The sequence below is a fragment of the Atractosteus spatula genome, chromosome 11 (assembly GCF_055471065.1).
Source record: "Atractosteus spatula isolate fAtrSpa1 chromosome 11, fAtrSpa1.hap1, whole genome shotgun sequence".
NCBI lineage: Eukaryota > Metazoa > Chordata > Actinopteri > Semionotiformes > Lepisosteidae > Atractosteus > Atractosteus spatula.
The window spans coordinates 43,721,594-43,744,270 of NC_142716.1; the positions used below are offsets into that span (position 1 = coordinate 43,721,594).

Genomic DNA, 22,677 nt, shown 5'->3' on the forward strand with positions numbered 1-22,677 from the left:
CGGAACATGTAAAAAAACATGTTCTTTACTGCGCAGGTTTTGGAATACTTTACGAATCTTCAATCAAACTCAGAGAAAATTATTATTCCGGTAAAATAAAAATTAAGGTACTATTTTTAACACTTCTCTGCAGTTTAGAACTAAATGTTGGATGTCAGATCTTTTTACTGTACGTTTTCAGTTATTTGATTAATAAACTTCATAGACAAAATATCGTTTGAACAACGAAATAATAGATGTTTTATAAAAGTAATGATATTTTTCCTTATGAGTATTTCCCCCTTTTGAGTTTTTTTAGTTCGGTAAACGGCTCTGAGAGAAATAAACTCACGCTAGAGGCTGTGAATTGGATACGGTATTTGAGGATCTTCGAGAACGATACCCCGGATTCATTAACTACAAAAAGCATTGTATAAATCATCCGCATACTCAAAGACACTTTCATTTTCAAACGCGAAAGACGTAATAAAATAGTAAATGATAAGTTTATTAGCGAGAACAAGTTAATCTATCGGTATCGTAAAATTGTGAGATTGCAGTACGGTATTGGATTCCTATTGTTACCAGCGGGTGAATTACAACACCTATAATGATGATACAACAGACTGTAGACTGGTTCATAATGCTATTTCCTTTTCTTAATATTGTTATTCACCTTCATGCTAAAAGTTCAACGAACGCAGGTTTTGAACCGATGTTCAAGTCAAGAACGCTGTGGTGTCCGATGAAAAAAGATAACAGCACAAGGTTAAGTTATTGAGACCGCAGTAAATTCTGCAGTGTCGCGAGGAACCACGACGAATTGTTTCCCATTGAAATTTGCATGGTCAGTTAATTACATTATATTTGTGTTGCGTTTCATTACATTATCCGGAGGAGAGTAAAGAAATAATTTCAGTCCCTTGTCCGTTTTTTTTACAAAACTGATACAAAATGCTAAACGGTAAATAATATAATACAGAAAAAACTCAATACTTCACAGTTTAACCTTAGATAATTAAGGTAGACCAGGATTAGAATGACTTACTTTAAGCGCTGTTGCATTAATTACAATGGAATGAACTACAGATTTCTAGTGGCTGCACGAATGGCGTAGTTTAGAACATGTACTGTACGTGTATTGATCAGGATGCTCTGTGTTCACACCAAAAAAGGACAATGCTTCATGCGCCACTGGGCAGAAAGTAAAGAACTGCTTTCGGCCAGCTCAAGATTCACTGGTCCAGCAAATCTGTATCGTGCACGCTGTCATCGCGCTGCTTGTGAGTTAAAAAGTGCAGATTGCTTAAAAACATTTTGTGCCAACATGCAGTAAGTGAAAATTATATTTTAGATGAAGCTCTTAACTAGAACGTGTTACTAAAGCTGTTTCAATATGCAGTATCCCCATCATACCTCTGTCGAATTGTGTGAAGTCTTTCGCTGGAACATTTCAGAGTTTACGGCAGAAAAAAGTTGGTATGTTTAAGCTAAACCATGTAAGAAATTTGTCCTAAAGGTTGCCCTAATGAAACCATTTAATTGTGTTTATTGCATATATAATGAATCAAAATGAATTATTTTTAACCATCAAAACTACTAAAAGCGCGTAGTGGCCTTTTTCAGTTGTCTGACGCATAAAAAAAAGACTGGGGAAAGCGTCACCCAACATCCCTTCATCAATTTAAACCCCTAAGTCCAACTGTGATCAAGAATGACGCCCTCATACAACTCACCTCACCTACTCTCCCCGAGACCCCCCCCCCCCGATACTTTCTGAAACGCAAATTATACGATCAATTCAGATTGGAATTCTCCCCAGCGGAAACATGAATCACCTTCTCCGATTAAGTTGACGAATGTGATTACGATCGAGGGGCTCCTATATAAGAGACGGCGTTTTCTACGTTGGAGCATAAAGTTACCAGCAGAACAGAAAGAGTAAGAGTTTGAAGTGAGCTCAACGGAAAGTCCCTCCAGGATCAAGACCACTCGTCTCGCTGCCTGAAACAGTCGAGCGATGTTCGCCATGGAGAGATCGATGAAATTTGCCTTGGTGGTGGCGGCCATCTCCATGCTCATTTCTTGCCACCCCACGGCGGCGTGGTACAAGCAAGCGACTGGCCCAAGCTACTACTCCGTAGGCAGAGCTTCAGGTTTGCTGTCCGGCATCCGAAGATCACCTTACATCAGAAGGTCTGAGCCTGAGGCTATGGCCGAAAGCGGAGAGTCCACTGGAAACTTTATGACGGAGATGGGTAGCCAAGCCCGACAGACAGCCTTCCTGAAGAATATGGTGAGTAGCTTTTTATTTTAATGAGGACTCGTAAATTTACAAAAACAAACGTCAAAACTGCGAACCTGAGGTCTGATGCTTCAACACACGGGATTAAGTCGTAATTACAACATTCGAGGTCTTCCTAACGTTTCGCACACAAAAAAAGATCAGTTCTAACACAAACCCTCCACAATCGCAAAGTATTTAATGTTATATGTGACTGACATTTCATTTGGTGCGGTCGCCTTATAGGGAATACAATTTCGAAGTGTTAGTGTCCTAGCCAACCACACGATACAACGAAGGAAAAAGTTCACTAAACCAGTAAATGCAATGGCAGACTTTTTGTATCTCCTAGTGTCATGTATTTTGGTACAAACACTGACAGATTGTAATAGGTGTACCGTCTGAAACGGCACCTCTCCACATTAAACAATGATGCGCGTAATCGGGCGCTGTCCCTTCAGCACCACGACGCAGGGCGCTAACTTCAATAATCTGCACGAATGTACTGTATAGTAGGTGAGTCCGCTGCTGACGGAGATCAGCGAGCATCACCTTAATACGTGAACTTCATCAACACGAAAAAGAAAAGCTCACTTGACCAGGCACAAAGGAAAACAGCAATCGGAGCTTCCAAATAAAGTTTCGAATGCTTTTGTTCAGAAATCGAGTTTTATTACTTCACAGTGTTCCTTAATGACAGCAAAAAGAAACACCAACTTTTCCGTTAAAAAATCCAAATGTATCATACACGTACATAACTGATTTTATTTTTAGGACACAAAATTCTTAATCCATATACACGATAAATGTCTAAATCTTGAAAAGACGGACAACTTTCTAAATTCCTAGCCTAATGTTACAACGCTGCAAAATTAGGAATCCGTTGTATACTGAAAAGGGAGCGGCTAAATCAATACAATTATGGGGGCAAACTATGTTTAACACTCTCGTATTAACGCTTTTAATATTATTCATGAAGAGCCATTACAAAACACCAGTTTTGGAAGTAGAGTAGCGCAAAGCCATTGCTAAGAAAAAAAAATCAATGGCGATCTATACTGTTTTATTACTGTATTCTAAGTCGATTTAACAATACGTGCTTAACTTTTCCACAGGCTGTGTGTGTCAAAGACATTTCTCCGAACCTGCAAAGCTGTGAACTTGTGCAGGATGGGATGAGCACGTTTCAGTGTAAGGCAGACGTGTACCTGTCCCTCGACTCACAGGACTGCGTCAACGCCTAAAGGTCCCTTACCGGCAAACACACTGATCGCAGCGCCTCTTTCCTCGGAGTACTACAACTACAACCAAGTGTGACGGACCGATGACATTGAATGTTTCTCACCATATGTGAAGATGTAACACAAAAAAAAAATCCAAAGTACGGTGTGCGAGAAGGGTTATTTCAGTTTGATACCCTACCCCTACCCTACATCCATATCCAACGTCGCCTCTGCCAAATGTATTAAATGATCATATATTGTTAACTGCTGAGCAGAACTTCTCGAAGATTTTTCCTTTATTTTGTTTCGATTTTTATTTATTAAAATTTACATAAACTGTGAACTTTATGTGTACATTTGTATTAATGTTCTATATAAAAAAAGCAACATAAAATAAATTATATTTGATTTGTTCAACTAATATATCAGCCTTAAAATACCTTTGTGTTTTGGAATTTTTTAAACGCACAGCAGTTGGTTTATTCTTCAACAAAGATTGTTGATTGAGTGCTACAGTTACTACTATTCATGCTACTAATATTAAAAATGTATTTCATGGTGATTTGGTGCACCTCGTAGGAAAAGCCATGTAGCCCATTCATCTATTTCCTAACTGCTTCACCCAATTCAGGGTTGTAGGTTAACTTATCCTGGCAAGCAATGGGCACAAGGCAGGACACACCCTGGATGGGACACCAGTCCATCACAAGGCACACAGACACAGACAGCACACACTCACACCAGAGAATTTTCCCAGAATCCAATTATCCTACCAGGAATGTCTTTGGACTGTGGGAGAGAGCCAGAGCACCAGGAAGAAACCTACGTAAACATGGAGAGAACACACAAACTCCACACAGTTAGGACCCCAGTCCAGTCTGAACCCAGGGCCCCCAGCATGGCAAGGCAAAAACGCTAACCACAGTGACGTGCAGTAACTATACGAAATCATGCACCCTTACAGACACATACAGTAGATCAGTGTTGTATCCGTGTTCTGCAATTCATTTAACACGTACAGACTCCTAAAAGGGTACATTATAAGAACAGATTTGAGGATGCTGCTCTGTCTATAAATTATATCTTTATGAACGATCCTGGAGTCAATGTCATCACATTTACTTATGCTACTTTTTCTACCAGCAAAGACTACTCATTGCACAACTAACACAAGATTAAAAACATCTATTCACAGTGTCGTATTGAATGCGACATTAAATATTCAACCAGCTGAGCCACAAAATATTATATTTAATTTAATAATTTGATACATATAATAAAACGCAATGTACAAAATGACAAAATAATTGCATTACAAAAAGGCACTCACAGGTCTTTTCCAATAGGACAGTCTCAGTTAAGGCTATTATTCCCTTTTTGTCAGGTCTAACAGTGCTTCATACTCACGACTACTCAACTTAAATCCAGCAGTGTAACCCAGCACTGAGGAAACAGTGCGCAGTCTGGACGAGAAATTGCTGCGTTCCTGCTTGATGTGTGACTCTAAAACAAACTGGAGTATTACGAGTGTACTACAAGAGAAATAACCAACAACTAACTTTCACAGCACTGTACATACCAGAAAATACACCCAAAGTACAAACTGAAGCTTGCTGGTGAACAACCCCATTTGTGTTCCGAACACCTTAAGGCTTCACTGCAAAATGAAAAATGATGAAGCCTCTTCTAGACTATACAATTTAGTGACTCAAACCCAATTCTGTACACAGAAGTGCAGTCTTCTATGTAGCACTGTACTTCCAACAATTACCATGGTGTTTAATGGAACCAATGCCAAAAACAGTAACAAAAAACAGAGTTTGAATAAGGAACCTATACTATAAGTGGCAAAAAATCTCAAATACACATCAATGCTGTTCCTTTTCATTTCAAAAGAACGGCTGTGAAGTGTAGAATCAGTATCAGATAATTCAGTTCACAGTGTGCTTATTCCATACTCTTTGCCCTCCAGGAAGAAAATCTACTTTAGACAAAATTTGCGACTGTGAATTAAACCATCTTTTTTATACACTTGAGAGCAGCAGTCAAAGCAAGTGTTCTCATAAGTTGCTTTAAACCAACACCTGTTGAAGACCTGATAAAAGGGTTAAAATGCATCAGTTGACAGAAATTGATAAAATAAGGCCAGCTGGGGCCCAGCGCATCTTCTGTGGCCCTCAAGGAGCACAGATACCTACAGTACCCCTGAGGTATAAACTACCATGGCAGAACCCTGGAAGATTCCAAGCAGAAATTGCACAAAGAGTGTCTCTGCACTGCCTGGTGCACGTTTTCAGGACATTGACAATAAAGAATACATCCCTCTGACTTGAGGCAATGCAGCTCTTTAATTACTTGGGAAGGATGGCAGTGTTCATGGATTTATTACAGTAAATAAGGGCATTTTTCTCAGCAAGATAAAGGTGCAATTATCCCAGCGACAGACAAGAGCCTGAATTGGGACAGATCTACTGATTTATAAGGTGCACAAAGGTGATGCATATGCATGGGTAAAGCTCTGGAGGCAACAGTAAATCTGGTTTACAAATAAATATCCAAACACACTTTAGCTTTCTGTCATTCAGCTACTCAGCTTCTTGGACAAAACCTCAGAGCATGTCTGCAGTTTATTATTGCACCCTCCATTCTGTGGAAGCAGCAACAGACCTGATGCCAGCCTCAGCCTGCCCATTGCTCTTTAAAAGGTTCCATCTTCTCAAAACAAGTGTTGCGTGATCTGTTAGTTACTTCAGGACAGGCACAGGAAGCATGCTTGGCAAGCAGTGCACGAAGGGGATGTTGCTACATCCCTGTAGCAAGCAGATAAAAACTAAACTGAAGCAGTCGCTACATTAAGGTTTTGATGCATCATGAAAATGCGAAGAACTCCAGAGATTAGAAAATAAATATACAAGGTACAAATACTGCAGTTCTTAGAAAAACAAATCTGCCTGATGCAGCTCCTTTAAAAACAAGACAGTTAAGCTACGAAGCTCTTGTCCGAGACGCATTAAACTTCAATTTAAAAGTGGCTTCAGGCAAGAAAGCAGAAGCATAATTGCAATCCAATTCTCAGTTCAGTTCTCATTCAAAAAAGACGGAGCTTTCCTCTCAAAGCAATGACACAGCTTCCAGGTTCTCCTTGATGATGGTGTCCATGACGACCTGAAAGACAATTTGCACATTGGACGTGTCTGTCGCGGTGGTGAAGTGGTGGTAGATGAGCTTGCTGGGGGTCTTATTGAGTGAGAGGAACATGCTGGCAAGGTATCGAGCAGCTGAGTCGACATCACAGTCAGCACCTGTGGGGAGAGCAAGCACATGGTGTTGGGATGGGCCTGCAACAGCACAGAAGCGTGACTGTCTTGTCTGCGCCTCTTCATCCTCCCTGTGTGTGGGCTTCCTCTCCCGATCCATACCACATGGCACAGAAAACAAATAAGTCAAATAAGTCAGTTTCAGGGAGAGCAGACAAAGTAATTCCCGACACTTCCCTCGGCAGTAAGACCAAGACATAAAAAGCTGCATTCATCTGAAAATGCATTGTGCATAATAAAAATTATTTTTCTTTGCATGTGATTAATTTCTCAGTTCTGTGTTCGGTACGACTGCAGCTAGCTGCTGTATAAAAAGGCGCATTAACTGCTTTGGACAATGCTTAGTCCGATAAAACAGCACCTCTCCGTCTATGAGCTGCTCTGTATGTACAGTATATCATCGCCAGCAATTCAAAAAATGAAAGAACACACTAGACATTGTGGAAAAGAAAGGAGGAGAAAAACATCTCAGTAACAATATAAAAATTCACTCATTTCAAATGGTAACTGAATCATTTCCATGTATTATTTATAAAGCATAGCTGGCCCATGGTAAGATTGAAAAATGCATGATTACATTTCGATCCCTGCAGATCGGAAAAGGGTATGTATAAGTAAGGTGAAGAGGGCAGATTAGTTGACCCTTACTTAGAAAATCCAATCTTTCTTCCCTTGCCTCCAAATTGAGATTAGCATTAAGAGATATTTTGATTTTTTGATGCCTTGTGAACGGTATTGTCTGGGAATCACCAAAGCACATGGGTTGGTAGGTGGAGGCACTTGCTTCTGGCTGAGGATACTCACAGAAGGAGGATAGAACACAGAACAACACTGGACTTTCAGTCATCTTTCTGACCTGTAACTAATTAGTGCAGCTGGAATATGACTTTATCTTGTAATTTTGTTTTATCTGTTCATGCAAGAGGGGTACGACACATGTGACAACGGCCACTGGCCCAACACAACTTGCAGAAGGTGATTTATAGCAGAGCCCTGGCATGCAGAAGATTCGATTTAATGAATAAGGGGGGAAGAACATGCCAAACAAAACAAAAACTTTTCCAGTCGAAGTCTGAAATTCTAACTTTTCGAGTAATCCAAAAGATCTTCATACAACTTGAATATTCTTCTTCTGTTATTTCAAATTTTAATCTATCCTTCCTATATTTTTTGTCTTACAAAAAATTAATTTTGATTCTCTACTCACTGCCATTGCAGAAACTAACAGTAATCCAGAATTCAAAAGGGAAAGTGAAGGTTTTGCTGGAGTACAATCTCCAGATTTTAAAAAAATCTTCATTAGGAGTTGCCAACACCACAAGCTTCTGAAGGCAGTGAAAAGCTGCTGTGTGCAAACATAGATATTGTTAATTATAAAAGCAGCCGTAGTCCCACACAACCCTGTATCCTCAATATAGGAGGGTCAAAGGAGTTCATAGCTGCTGCTGAGGGAAAACCATCACGTGGAACTCTAAAGGCAATCATGGGAGGAAATGAGAAATAAAATCAGTTACAAAATGATTGGGAGAAACGGATGCAGTCTGAAATGGGTCAGGTTCACGTTACGGTGCTGAAATTCTCCACTTTAATCAATGAAAATCAAATGACTGAGTCAACAGACAGTAAATTATTGAGTTAATATCTCTTGGCTACATACCACAAGGCAGCGGATGCCTAAGAGTTGCCTATCATATCCATAAGCACACATCCTCTTTTCATCAGCCTTATGATGAGGGCTGTTTTAAGATGTGTCACAACATATTCAGCAAAACCTACAACTGCAGAACATTTTGGTCAAGGTCACTATCTAATCCATCTCAGTGGAGTTTCACATTCAAGGGAAAGCTTCATGGAGAGCTAAAAGTCCGGTAAATTATTTAAAAGCAAGACTGGCATAAAATTTCAACACCCCAAATCCCCAGCATTGTCACTACATGAGACATCTTTCAACAATCTATAGTAATTACAAAAAAGGAGAGCTACAAAAATGAGTAATTGTTGTACAAAAGCTATTATCAAATGTACCAAGAGCAGAACTCTCATTAATTCTGTTTAGGACTAAAATTCCTAAGGTACCAGGAGTTGTTTTTATTATAATTTCTAAATTAAATAATTTATGTTATTCTGTCCATCTTCCATGCTTTTGAACACCAGGCATTTAGCTCATTGTAGAATGAATTCTGAGGATCATAGTGCTTTATTTAGATTAGCAAGCTATGTTTTATATCTAAAGATTAATCTAATGTTATTATTATAGCACAATTCATGATATACATTTTCAAATTGACCTAAAACAGACCTAGATTACACAATAGATCAAATGGTCAGGGAATATATATCACAATGATTACTTTTGCACATTGACAACTATTCTGCGGCTCTGAACAAAGAAATCTTGACAGAGGTTACAATTATTTCTGGAGAGTGCACACACAAAGCTGGGAGAAATGCATTCAACCAAAATCACAAATTGTGCCACCAATGGCACCATATGCACTTGGCGACACCCTCGCCATCTTCTTCCTCTGTACGTAATCCTACAGAGCTGTCACATCTTCGTTTACCTCCAGATATGCCCTCAGGGAAAACTCTCTCTTAGAAGGTCTGGAGTTAAATGAAATGGTGACAAAATCTGAAAACTCATGCAGGCACCATCTGCCATGGTTACTTCTCTGCATCCTTCTCCAGACCCATAGTATGATCCGCCCAGCTCACCCTCTAGTCTCCATAGTGAGGAGCAAGCAATGCTAAACACTTGAGATGCACCCCATAGAGGCCAGCTTGAACGAGGCAGGTACAGTATCTAGGTGGGACACACAATTTGGTTTGGAAATCTTCGGCAATAGTATAGTATTAGTATAGTATAGCTTCTCTGATACAACTAGCATCTAACTTCTAATACAACTGGGCAGTTATGAGTAACAGCATACTCTGCAGTTATTGTGTGTCAGTTGTCCCCACATTCAAAGCTTTAAATAATGTGTGCACACCTATAACAAAAAGCTGGTAAACAGCCTCATTTCTTGTAATGAAAACTTTTACACCAAGAACAGACTTTGCTAGCGTTTCTATTTCTGCACCAGACCCATAAATATACACATCACACATCTTTGTCTAGAAAACAAAATTTTACTAATGAAATGACATTCAGAAACAAACCACCTTTCAGACTTGTGTTGTAAGGGTGCTTTGTATTGTCCTGCATACAAACATTGCCATTCGAGACTGAAGAACAGTTTGGACACATAGAGAAAGATGCTGGACTTCAGTTAAACAATTCAATTCTGACATTTATTAGCACCTAAAAAAGACTTAAATTCTATCAATTTAATGTGAACTGCAAAGAACAACAAATAATAGTACTGTTAATCGGATTACCTTGTCAAAACAGATTGACCCACAATCAATAAAACCATGAAATTTGACAGTTTCACCACAAAATCAATATCTGCACAATAGTCAAATAAACAAATGATTTAACGTGGTTCTATTTGTACTGCAATTTCCTCATGACCATGGTATATTTGTGAAAATGTCAATTACTACATTCCTTTAAATGTCAATTAGTACATTAATTTCATAAGGAGATCTAACAAATTTAATGTAAAACACCTCATTTGTCCAAGTGTATTTCTAGGATTTGAAACAGTCTTTCCACAAAACAAAAATGTTTTCCGTTACTGTGTCAAAGCCTCTGAATCATGACAGAAGGTACATACCAATGGTGTACAAAATTTCAGTATTTGTTTAGGTTAATGCTTCCTGTTGGCTTATCCGTGTACAGTTGTACATTTACAAACAGAGTTTGTAATTCCAGAATGACTTTGTCTGTCTGTGATGCTGGTACTGTAAGTAGCCATGTGTAACAGGACTCAGATGTACACAGCCTGCTCTGGAAGATATAGTCCAACAGGTTCAAATGATCACTGGAGGTTCTTAAAGCCTATTAACGAGGTATATTAAGAGCACAGGAGTGAAATCTCAATCACTGGCGCTACTTTGGTAACGACCAATTCTCGAATTCTTGAACTGTAATTGACGGTCGCTAATAAACAAGTTTCTTTGATAGTGGAGCAGAATAATGTCAGTTACCCACCTCTGTATTGTGGGAGGTACAGTCTCAAGTGTCTCCCAGAGTGTAAAATCTTTTCTTGAAAAAGATCGATTTTGTTCAGAAACAAAATCTGTAAAGAAAACAAACAGAAGAATATTAACCAGACGGGCCCCTCTGCCTTCTTCTCATGAAACAGCCGGCTGCCAAAATGAAAGCTGAGAAACAATTACCCCCACTGCAAACTATGCTAACATTATAGCAAGGATAACACTGAAACAAAGCGAAATCTTCAAAAATTCTCCCCTTCTTGTTAAATAAACAATAGAATTTACGAGCCTCTGTTAATAAACGGATCAATATGAATAGTATGGCACGTAAATAATATGACTTACAGACAGTATAATCACTGTGGTCCTGTCCTTATGAATTACGAAAGTATATGCAGGCTGGAGCAAGTTGGATTACAAACAGCAAAATTACACTTGCAAAAAAGATGTTGATTTAATAAATTGACTAAGAGGCAATAAAAATGAACAAATATCGCTTCTAATATTAACTTATGGTTTAATGCCACTTGGTACAGTTGTAATCTTAACTGCTGGAATTTAGCAAAACTTTATCTTTGGAAAACCAAATACATATGCACAAATCCTCCCAGTGTCATTATACTTTTTTTTTGCATTACAAGAATACGCCGGGTTCATCACCAGAAAGTTATTTGCTAAATAACCACTTCCAATCACTGCTAAAACTTGTTTCTGTCTTGTCATAAACGTCTTGCGTCATAAACCAGCCTGTCTTCCTGCTCAAACTAGGGTCTTCTGGCAACTTGAAAAATAGCTTTTTGTTGTTGTTGACCAATTAAAAGCCTGCAGTTGCAGGCGTTCTGTGAACACCTACGAAAATGAATAAATAAACAACACACTTGTAATTAAAACTAAACGAGGCAGGAAGGAGCATTGAAAGGCTAAGGGGTGGTCTAGGCAGCCAACCTAATGATGTAATTAAACAAGCACAGCAGGCAAAAACTAACCATAATTTATCCCTATCTGGCCACCAGCTGATGACTAATGCTGGATTATAACAGGCTAAATGAGACCAATTAAACAGGCTCGTTACACACTTTTTAACAGTAACTCGGACTGTCAAGCAGAACTGAAATTATCCTCCACACCTAAATTATGCCTTGCATTTTAATTACAAATGACAGAAGCAATTAGAGGGAGAGCTATAATGGCAACCAAGCTGAGGTGAGGAAGGTCACGGGCTTTAATCACGGCAATATAAATCGCGGGCGTTGTTAGCCAAGCAAGACTCTGCGTCACATCTTATGGAATCTCATAATTGGAAGCTTCCTCTGATAAAGCCACTGCCTTCACCGGGACGAGAACTTCAGTAGATGCCATTAAGGTTTCTTGTTTTCTGACAATTAACAGTTCATCGAAGTGAAAGAAATACAAAGGGCTTTTCAGACTCCGAAGATGAGACTGCCGAATGATGGCTTTCATCGTGCCCTTGCGAAAAAGGTTGCAGCACACACGTCACACTCGCACTCCGCACTCTCGGTCAACATGGAGATCGTGCTGAGGAATGTGCTGTGCTGTGCTCTGTGTATAGGTGAATATAATCACAACCAACACTTTGCAAAGGTCATTCTGGTGTGCTGCAAAAGCATGGTAACTTTCTCTTACAAGCTGCAGAAAGATTTCAAAGTTTACTGAAGGTTCCATTTCTCCATCATGTTTCAAGCAATGTCATCTTCAAATTGCAGCATTCCCTTAGTTACAACACGAACGCACATCAGGCATAGACAATATTTGGTCAATAGCACTTATACAAATGCAGCAACTGGATGCATTTAAACTGTATTTAAACAAATTAATTTTGGGTTATTCTAATATGGAAGAGCTTCAGACCTGATCTTTTAATTTAATAGTTTTAATAAAATATCTGTGGCCCTCAGAGCAAACATAAAACTACCAGAATAACAGGAAAACAGCTGTTCAGAAGTAAGAGTGTAAGTTTGAGATATACTGTATTATGAGCACTGCTTGATTCCCTCCTGTGATTTTGCAGGTACTTATGCCAGTACTTACCATTGATGTACTTTTGAAGAACACGTTATTGCAGATCGAAGAAAAAAGCTTCAGGCTTTCTTGAAGACGATTCTTTGGAGAAAGAAAAACATTAACAGGTTTTGAGAGAGATGGTGAACAGAACCATTCATCAATGTACTTTTCTCAACTTTGTTCAGACTAGCATATGGTCATTTTTATGGAGTAATGTAACATGAATAATGTAACAAATGTTTTTAGGCCACTCCGATGAACAACTGAAATATGTTAAAGCAACCATACTTAGCAATACCACCAAGAAAAAATAAGATTACAAAAGAGGAGGACCTCTTCATGGGAATATAAAGTAAAGTAACTGATAATGAACTCTGTACCAAAGATGACAAAATATATGTTCTCACATACTGTACAGTTCTGTAAATATATCCCACTACCTCCTGTCAAATGGAATTGCTCTGAGGCAAAGGAACTGCTGCCCAAGAAACACTGTTACCAGGACACTATTATTTTAAAAGTATAGCCACATAAAACTCTATCTGTGTTAACATCAAGTTTAATTGAGCACTGCTAGAGTTTGGATTTGGCAGGAGGAAAGCAGATTTCTCTGGTACTGTGCTTGAATGTTGGCACCGAGAGTGGCGGGTGCAGTCATCAGCGCGATGGTCATGGTGGTATGGCGGCAGATTCCTGGGTGCTCACCATGGAGGAGTCTTCCACCAGAGTCATGTCATATCCACTGAGGGACACCACGAACAGCACCGCCCTGACATCCTCAAAACAGCTGATCCACTTCCTCCTCTCTGTCCGCTGCCCTCCCACGTCATACATCCTAAACCAGAGACGAGGAAAGGCAAAGTGCCACAAGGGAGAGCCGCATGAACAAAGCCCAACGAATCAGAAGCAAAATCATACGATAGCTGAACACACCATCCAGCTAATGCTTCTGGACATTCTCCAGATTTGCGTTTAACACTTATTATATGGCACCTCATTGCACCTTGATGAGATGGGTGCTGTGGAACTCCCTGGCGATTAGTTTGAAAACATGACATCAAGAAAAATGAAAACACCCGATACCTGCTCAGCTGCACAGAAACCGTGACACGCACTGCTTGTCATTACAGAAAAAAGAACAATAAGCTACCCACTGCACACCATAAATCACTAGAACTATGCAAAATGACCCGTCTTTCCTGCGTCACAGACGTGACGACTGCTCTCAAAGTTAATACTCCCTGCAGGCAGCCAAACGCAGACAGACAGCTGTTTTTATTGCTCTTTTTTCTCCCACTGTAGGACCTCTTGCTCAGACATAACCATTTGGCCATTTGCACAGCAGTTAACACTGGTGATCTCAGTTAAAACAGGTTAAAAACACTCTTCAGAAAGAGACAAAATGGGATCACTCAGGCTCACCAGAATAATTGAAACCATGCTAAAGAAAGGTCTGTGATTTGTTTTTTTTGCATTTGAAAACAAGGCTGCTTCAGAAAACTTGTAAGAACAAGTTCTAATTTTTAATAAACCCACCACCTGGTGATCTAGAGTTAGGACATCTGTTTTTTTTCTCCTTTTTACAGGTCAGTTAAGAACTGAATAATGCAAGGAACAATGCAATTAATCAGCCCATCAGGAATTGAGCAAACTTAATACAGTGGTTATCTTGGTACTTATGTAAATTTCATCTATAGTATTTCAAATAAAATCTATCAAGAGATTTATAAAATCTGCTTGAGGCCCTGGGGAAGCATAGCTCACTTGTTAAAGCACAGGAGTGTGTTTTATTGATTCCCTCAACACTTGCGCACAGTGTAAATGATGCATGGGACCTTTTGTTCCACTTCATTTTTCAAAATTAATGCTTTTGTTTGTTTGAAAAGAAAGCAAAACGAAAACTTTATTGGTATTTCACTGCTACGAAATATAATTCACTCTATAGTTCACTTTTTTATTACATGTGAGAATTTACAGCTGAAGCTACATCGAGAAAGATGGAATTTTAAACACAGCTCAAGGTTGCTTCTTATTTCTAAGGCAACTGACTCAAAAAATCAGGCATTGGCTCATACATGTGCTGCTATTTTCAGTATTAAATATGAAATATATTAATGTGAGCAACATAACAGTGCCATCTTCATTTAACAGGCTTTTTTCACAAAACATTAATGAAAAAGATCTTTTATTTATTCAAGTCGAAAAAGACCGTTTTACACTTCTGGAAAAAAAACTATTGTAATTTGAACAATATATGCCATCTACCTTTGCTTCCTCTCTCAAAAAATTCAGATGTTTTGAAGAAGAAGAAGATTCCATCCCTTTAAAACATTTGAGAGAAAACTTTAACTATATAAGCAGTTCAATCAAGATTTAATATGACGTGCATCACTCAACATCAAGAATTCTTTTGTTGCTAACAGCCACTTATCATTTTTTAATTACCGGGCCCCTTGATCTGCAAATGGAGCCTCTTAAGACAAAGCTTCCTAATCTCTTTCCCATTCTAGGAGGTCAGAACAGAGCCTTTCAGACTCTTCCAGGCGTCAAGTCAGTCACTGCTCATTGCGCTTTTCAGTATGCTAATGCCTCTCACTGCAACGCCGGACGCCTTTCGTGGAACAATCTGATGTCAGGGATTAATAAACCGCTCCGCTCACTTGATTTTCATTGCATAGTTAATTATCTTTCAAACAAAAAAAAAACACAGAGTGGCAATATCTCAAAAAGAGGGAGCCGGGGAGTGTCATTATACAAGCCTGGACCCAGGCAGAAGACAGGCCCAAAATCTCGCCCACTGGAGACGTCCTGAACTACACACTGAGTCTCAGCGCAGATTGAGAGAGTGAATTCTTATTTTTCAGTTTAGTATATATACTGTATATAAATAAATAAGACAACCTTATGGAATCATTAAATCTGATAAACCATCTTATACACCTGATCTGATTTGTTTATAACCCTGAGAACATTAAGGATGGTATGAGAATCACTGTGGCGTGTTGTGTATTCTATCAATTTAAACTCATCTGTGGAGCTCACTGTTCCACACATCAGGCACATCAATGTAAACATCTCGCTTGCATACAGCAATTAAAATACAATTTCACAAAAATAATGTTCAATTACAAAGATGCCTAGAAAAGATAGAAAATGTTATACATCGCAGTTGTGCATTTTCCACAACTAACCTATAAAATGAGTGACAAAAGTGAGTAAGGATACATGTGGGGTTTGTACAGTTGACTGCTTATCTGAAAACGTGCTACTAATGAAGCTGCTCTTTCTAGTCCTTGGATAAAAACAGGAAAACTCTGTTTCTCATTCTGATTTGCTGTGTTCAAAATCTTCTTTCAGGCCTCATACATCCTCAGAATCTTTTCACAGCTCCAGTTGCACTGCCTCTTGAGATCAGAGAATAACAAAAGAATAATAAAAGATCACTGTTTGGTAATAAAGGAGACAAAATATATTCCATAAAAATAAGTGCCACTAGCTGGTATTTAAAACACTATTAAAACATTCATGATCTTTTATCGGGTGATGCATCGCACTTAAATAAGAGAAGGGTTAAATGATGTGTCATTAGACAGCCTCCAATAAGCATCTCATGAAGCACCTGCATGACATTGGTACCAATGGTAAAGGGGTTTATAAACAGATCGTAATACAGTCAAAGGCACTAAAGCCTCCATAGCCTTCATATACCTTTGAAGATAGAGCAGAACACTGTTCAAGAATGTGGAAGCTATACACCAACTATTCACAAGTACGAACGTTACTGTAATTGGCTTTTGTCATTAGAAAATAGACACTTATTACAAAACCTTTCAAGGGTTTTCTCATAGAATTACTGAAGGATCATGGTAGCATCAAGCCATTAAGGAAATATTTTGTGGACTTATCAGAAAATCCTTCCTGGGATTCTTATATTTCACTCGGTGGACGTGGTCAGGGTTTTGACGAGATCCACTGTGAAGGATCCCAAGTTTGGGGGTGTGCTTGACAGAATTCATAATGTCAGCTGCACGGCTTTATCAGCACCTGAGATGGTGAGAAAGTTCAGCAGCCCCCACAGTCACCATTTGCCAGGAAAATGACAGTGCCTGTGGAGGAGAATGTGCCTAATTTTGACAACAACTTTTAAAATAACAAGGGCAATTTAATTGTTTTGACAAAAGAATGCATGCTTTTGTGAGCATGCTGTCATGAGAATTAAACCACTTACTGCCACCAATACCAAGGTGCTAGGGGACCAGTTACAAATGTTTAAAGCAGGCTGTGGGGAGAATTTAAAGCTTTTAGAGGACATTAAATCCACTGTCTATATTAAAGCTCTTAGTAAGTGCAGCAACGACAAATCTCAGCAGTGTGTGCTAATTATTGAAGAATTTTATTCTAATTTGTACATCAGATTACATTGGTGTCATGGAAATGGTGTCAACTCATTAACACTGTACTTCAAAGCAGACAATTAATATAAAGCACCTTTATAGGACCTGACTCTATTTTGACAGTAAAGAAGAGGTTAAAAATTGACAATTGTCAACGTATTCCAGCATTTCTTAAAGCAAAATTAGAGAATATTACACAGTGAGCACTGCAAGACTAAAAAGATTTACAAGTCATGCGTATGTGAGGGCGCCCCCTGGTGGGTGAATCTATAAATATGTCTGTGTTGCGTGAATGAAAAAATCAGATTACTGCAGCAAGACATTTTAAAAACTTTCAAAGGCTCGATAATGCCGGGAGGGGGAGGGGGGGGCAACTGCGAGAAATGCAAATAAAAATCAATCATTTCCAGTTTGTGAAGTGATCACCCATCCTCCTCAACACCTCCAGGAATCAATTCAGCCAGATTAGTCAATTGAGAACAATGACAACCTGGAGACACGACAGGACATTTTACTGAAGTAATCTGATTGAAGTACCTCGCTGAAGATTACAACTGCATCTCACCACACAGGGAAGAACTTTTGGACGTCTCTCTTGCAGAGTTCACAGAGCACCCACGACTCGTGGCATAAACTAATCAATGTTTCATGGCTGATTCATGCTTTTATTGGCAGCCCTGCAGCAAACCTGATATCTCAGTAAACCCAAAGAAGGGGGAAGAGATTAGGACTCCTCGGGAGGGAATAATCAGTACTGCTGCTATTTCAGGTTTGCGGGGGTGGTCCAGTTTTCTTCTCTATACAGTATATGCCCATGAAAGTCAAAAACATCTACTCACTGGTTCTAGGCTGCTTCAATGTCAAGACACCAGATTACAAAACATCACATTGGAAACAGAATCCTAAAAAGAATATATTCTTACTGCATCTTAAATTAATGATGGTAAAACTTTTTTATTCCTCTGATGGTCTGTATTAATGGTTTACAGCCATGGTCCTAGAGGAACACTGCAAACTGGTTTTTCGTTGCAGCTGAGCTCTACATCTCCACGGTTAATTGATGACTTTATAGAGCTGCTTCCTTTAATTTGATTTGCAATTTCCTGTCTTTCCTGAGTGGTAGAAACAACCAACTTCAAGGGTTTTGTTTCCAACAAATTTAACATATAGAATTGTGCACAGCCTCTCACCAATGTGCTTGCTCTTATTTCTGACTAAACAGCTCTTAATTACTGTGGATGATCAGACTTGGGTGCGAATAACTCTGTATCAGACACGTCCACAGTGTTTTATCGTTCCACAGAGCGGGTAAGGTGCAGTTGGTCACGTTTCGGACGGCACAACTGAATGAGGGCTGTTCTGAAAATCAGAAACTGGTACAGGGCTGATGCCAGTTATAAATTCCATTTGACCTTTCAAGAGCTGAAAGCGAATGTATACACAGACCCCCAAACAGAAAACTGAATTCAATTAGACTGTGAGCTGGAGTAAAAATCAGAACAGAGAGTGTTCCTCGGGGGCCAGGATAAGGAGTCCTACTGGTCTTTTTACTGTACAGTCAAGTTATGACCAGAAACTCAAGCATAGGTTAGGAGGAATGTTGATTGTGTTGGCGAAAATTCCGTTTTACAAACTCCAGTATTAAAACAACTTAAATGACCCAGTAGCATGTTCACAGAATGGCAAATTTGAAACAGATGAATTAGAACTAATTCTACTTCTACTAATACAACAAAAGTAAAATGAAGATAACTGCTCATACACATCAGAAATCCAGTTATGAGAAAATACTTGAAGTTTTTCACATTCCAAAACTTACACTGTACTGTCTATGCGGAATTTACTGAGGATATTATTCAATAACTCAGCTTAGGAACATTTGGCGATATTTATAATGAAGCATTTCAAAGATGAATAGATTCAAAATGAAACTGCAGAAAAACAATGAAATTGCAATACACTGTTTATATATATGAGTTGCAATATCAACATAAGGCACTCAGAAAGATTAATTTTCAAGAACCTTTTTTGAAATCTTAAGAATTTTAAATCTTAAAATAAGGATTCATTCGACCTTGCCTTTTACTGAAAGACCGTAATTATAGTTCTCCATAATCCAATTAGACTGCATAATTTTTTTTCGGCAACTAAAATCATGCAAGGTTTTAACCCCCATGTACTAATTATTTTATACAGCTAACCAAATCCTCATTTGCCAATTAGCAATTTCAATTAATCTCATTTAACTAAGACGATTAGCACACTCTTTCTAGCACCTCAACAAGGATAATGATAATATTACCACCTGCATATAATTAGGTGTCAACAATTCCTAATGACCCGAGATCTCACAATCCAAAAGTGTAAAAATAAACATCCCAACATACAGTCTGCATTACATCAGTCTCTAAGACTAGGCACTCAGTAAGTACAGTTACAACCAAAGGAAAAAAGGACTGAACAATCATTTTAAACATCAAGTGTTAATGGAATTTACATCTTGAATTACATTACATGTTACTGGAGTACTCGATAAAAACAATTGTTGATGGAAAGTATTCAAAGTAATCTTAAAATGAATTTTTAAAGCATTTTAAACTTTGACAATACCACGAGCAATTACTTTTGAAAAAGAAATGGTGATGTCAATTACTTTTCTTTTTTAATAACTTGCAATTTAGGACAGCTATCAGTTCATCAACTTGGCTCGCTGCTTTGCCTCTTATTAGCAATGAGCACTGTGTGTGCTTTCTTCCAAAATCTATGCATCATCTGCCACACGCCCTGCTGTGCTCACATGTGGAGGAGAGATACACTCCTCACTGCCATCAGCTCACAGAGACAAGTTACAGAGGTCACTGCTGCACTGCCTTTGCTGAACAAACCCTACTCGACAGCAGGACAGCCACCACAATGTCGCTTGTGTTACTTCAGCCCCAGTCAGTTAAGGACATAGCCCTCCAATGAAACAATGATGTCTGCACTAGAGGGCTCAGCTTGCATCCAGAACAACAACCTGCCTTACTGGGCTGAGCTACCCATGGCGACAACTTTCTTTAAAGGTTACCTTGTTGGAAAGTTTAAATCAGTCTCCTAATAAAATGGAATTTAAAATGTTATTGTTTCCAAGACAACCCAATAGCTACACTTTTGGAGCCATTTGTCATTTTTGTACAGCTCAACACCATGTCTAGGTATTGGCCGTGGGTAAATGCCTAAAAAGCAGCAAACAACTGTATAACACAAAATACCTCAGGGGTTCTAAACTCTGATTAAAATGATAAACAACTGAAGACATTACGTGGCTGCCCAACACTTCTCACACCTGTTCTCGCTCAGGTTTTCTCATCTGGCGTTTCGGCATCTCAACCAGTTGCGACCACATCAGGGATGATGTGTGGCATTAACGCGGAAAATCTGCTCTTTCGGCGAGAAGCCATTACAATTCAAATCAGCAGTGAGCCGCATAGCGGAAAATTACTTGGAAATACCACTGTTGCAAATAGTCTTGTTAAATTATCACACTCTAGTCAGAATCCGTAAACTCCACAGGCTGATATACAGGGAGAACCCAACAGAGCCACAAAACCAACCCCTCACAGACTTTCTGGTCATAGAGCTGACATCCGAAATTATTTTTAGGTCCAGCCTCAGATTTCAAACACCTCGACTCTTAAGAGGTAATAAAACCACAGCTATAAAAATGTAATGGGGATATTACATGAATGAGTGAGCTAGAATCTACAGGTGCAAGGAGACACTTGCTGTGCTCTAGCAGATGTGGCCATTGAGACTCTATAAATCGAATGCAAAGCGTAAAATGCATAAATGACACTTGGGAACTTGTGGTATCATCCCCTTTAAAAACAATCCTCATACAGCTTTTTGTAACTCTTCAAAATGAGATCTGACAAGTTATTTGTTCAACTTTAATATAAGAACCCTTGATTTAAATTCTACTACTCAATATCCTAACTCTGTTTGCCTTTCATTTCCCCCATACAAGATGAAATGATGTAAAACGGAATTCTAATTCGGGTGCCAAGAATTTGACAATCATATTGCTGATAAGTTTTCTAAACACGACATGCCAAAACAGATTGCTGAAAAAAGAACATTCAAGCTAAAGTGGCCAATCACCTTTGATACTGCGGCAGCTGCTACTCAAACCATATAATGAAACATTAATACACAGCTATGATACTGGCCTAACCACAGAACACATCCAATGTATTTCCCCAGCCACTATCTATGATCTGAAACTGATGTAGTCAAGTCCATCTGCCCTCCCTCTTTGTATGGTAATCTGGTTGCAGTGCCACTAATTACACGCCTGTCATATGAATGTCTAACCCAGCTAGCAAAGACTTAATTAAAAAAACATTTAGCTTAATCAAAATGTCAATAATCCTATTAATGCAGGAATCTTGAGCCGTCATATTATAAACAATAAGGTGAATTTAGTCCAGAATTATTGACAGACACTATGCAGGAAAACCATATAAATTCTGAGTTTACTTTAGTACCTTTATTTTTTTTTTTAAAAAAAGGTCATGAGAACTTTCATAAGAAAACATTTTTTTCTGGGATCGATTTACAATAGCTGTGAACCACCGATTACATATTATTTATATTCATGCAGTAAAAACATTCCTGGTGACTAAATTCACCTACCGGAAAACCAGATGATTCACTTTGAATTGGGTCTCAATCACGCCTGTAGTCCGAAGCCGCACTCTCAGTACATCTGTCTCAGTGGGTATGTACTCGGGGGCAATGATCCGATTCATGTTGTCAAAGAAACTGTGGAGGAACAGCGAAATTTTAGGTAATAGGCTGGACAAAGATGGTCTCTCTCCTGAAGAAGGCTCAATAGAAGAAGCACTTTGTATTTTTCACCATAGAATTAACATTTTCTTGTTCCTTTGCAGCCAATGAACATGAATGCAGCCCCCCGCTCAAAGATAGTCTCTTGTTGTCCCACTTTAGGTGGATGATAAGAGGGAGTCTGTCTAATTTCAAAATGAACAGCCTTGTTTGGAGTAAGTCTGGAGAAATTAAAAACCATATGACTTTCCAAAACTTTTTTTCTTAGCTAGAAAAATAAATCCACTTAAGACAATTTATACCACCTTGATAGTTTAAGAATGTCTTTCTAATTTTCATTGGTTAAAAATCAGCATGCTATTACAGTTTGGATCCTGTGAGCTATAAATACATACACTGACCAAATTATTAGAAATCCCCACTGGATAACATATTGTTCTTCTACAAGGAGTATGAATTGGGTGAACAGTCCACAGCACGTATCCCACAAAGGTTGGAAGTATTTGCAACACAAACTCGCCTCCTTGCTC

At 38.8% G+C, this 22,677-nt stretch overlaps 2 protein-coding genes across 2 annotated transcripts in view; one reads left to right on the forward strand and one right to left on the reverse strand.

Moving 5' to 3' along the window:
- The first annotated feature begins 1,895 nt into the window (after positions 1–1,895).
- npb (neuropeptide B) lies at positions 1,896–3,842 on the forward strand. The gene is made up of 2 exons (XM_088928394.1): positions 1,896–2,275; positions 3,379–3,842. Exons 1-2 carry the CDS (start codon positions 2,000–2,002, stop codon positions 3,505–3,507), a joined length of 405 nt encoding a protein of 134 aa, XP_088784520.1. The 5' UTR covers positions 1,896–1,999; the 3' UTR covers positions 3,508–3,842.
- Positions 3,843–4,772: 930 nt separating this feature from the next.
- Positions 4,773–22,677, reverse strand: part of gnav1 (guanine nucleotide binding protein (G protein) alpha v1) — a 45,083-nt gene continuing 27,178 nt past the window's right edge. The window contains exons 5-9 of the mRNA XM_088928286.1: positions 21,995–22,123; positions 13,632–13,761; positions 12,954–13,025; positions 10,900–10,987; positions 4,773–6,788 (exon numbers count right to left, since the gene is read on the reverse strand). Of these exons, the coding sequence (XP_088784412.1) occupies positions 6,598–6,788; positions 10,900–10,987; positions 12,954–13,025; positions 13,632–13,761; positions 21,995–22,123 (610 nt within the window). The 3' untranslated portion in view covers positions 4,773–6,597. The remainder of the gene's footprint in view (positions 6,789–10,899; positions 10,988–12,953; positions 13,026–13,631; positions 13,762–21,994; positions 22,124–22,677) is intronic.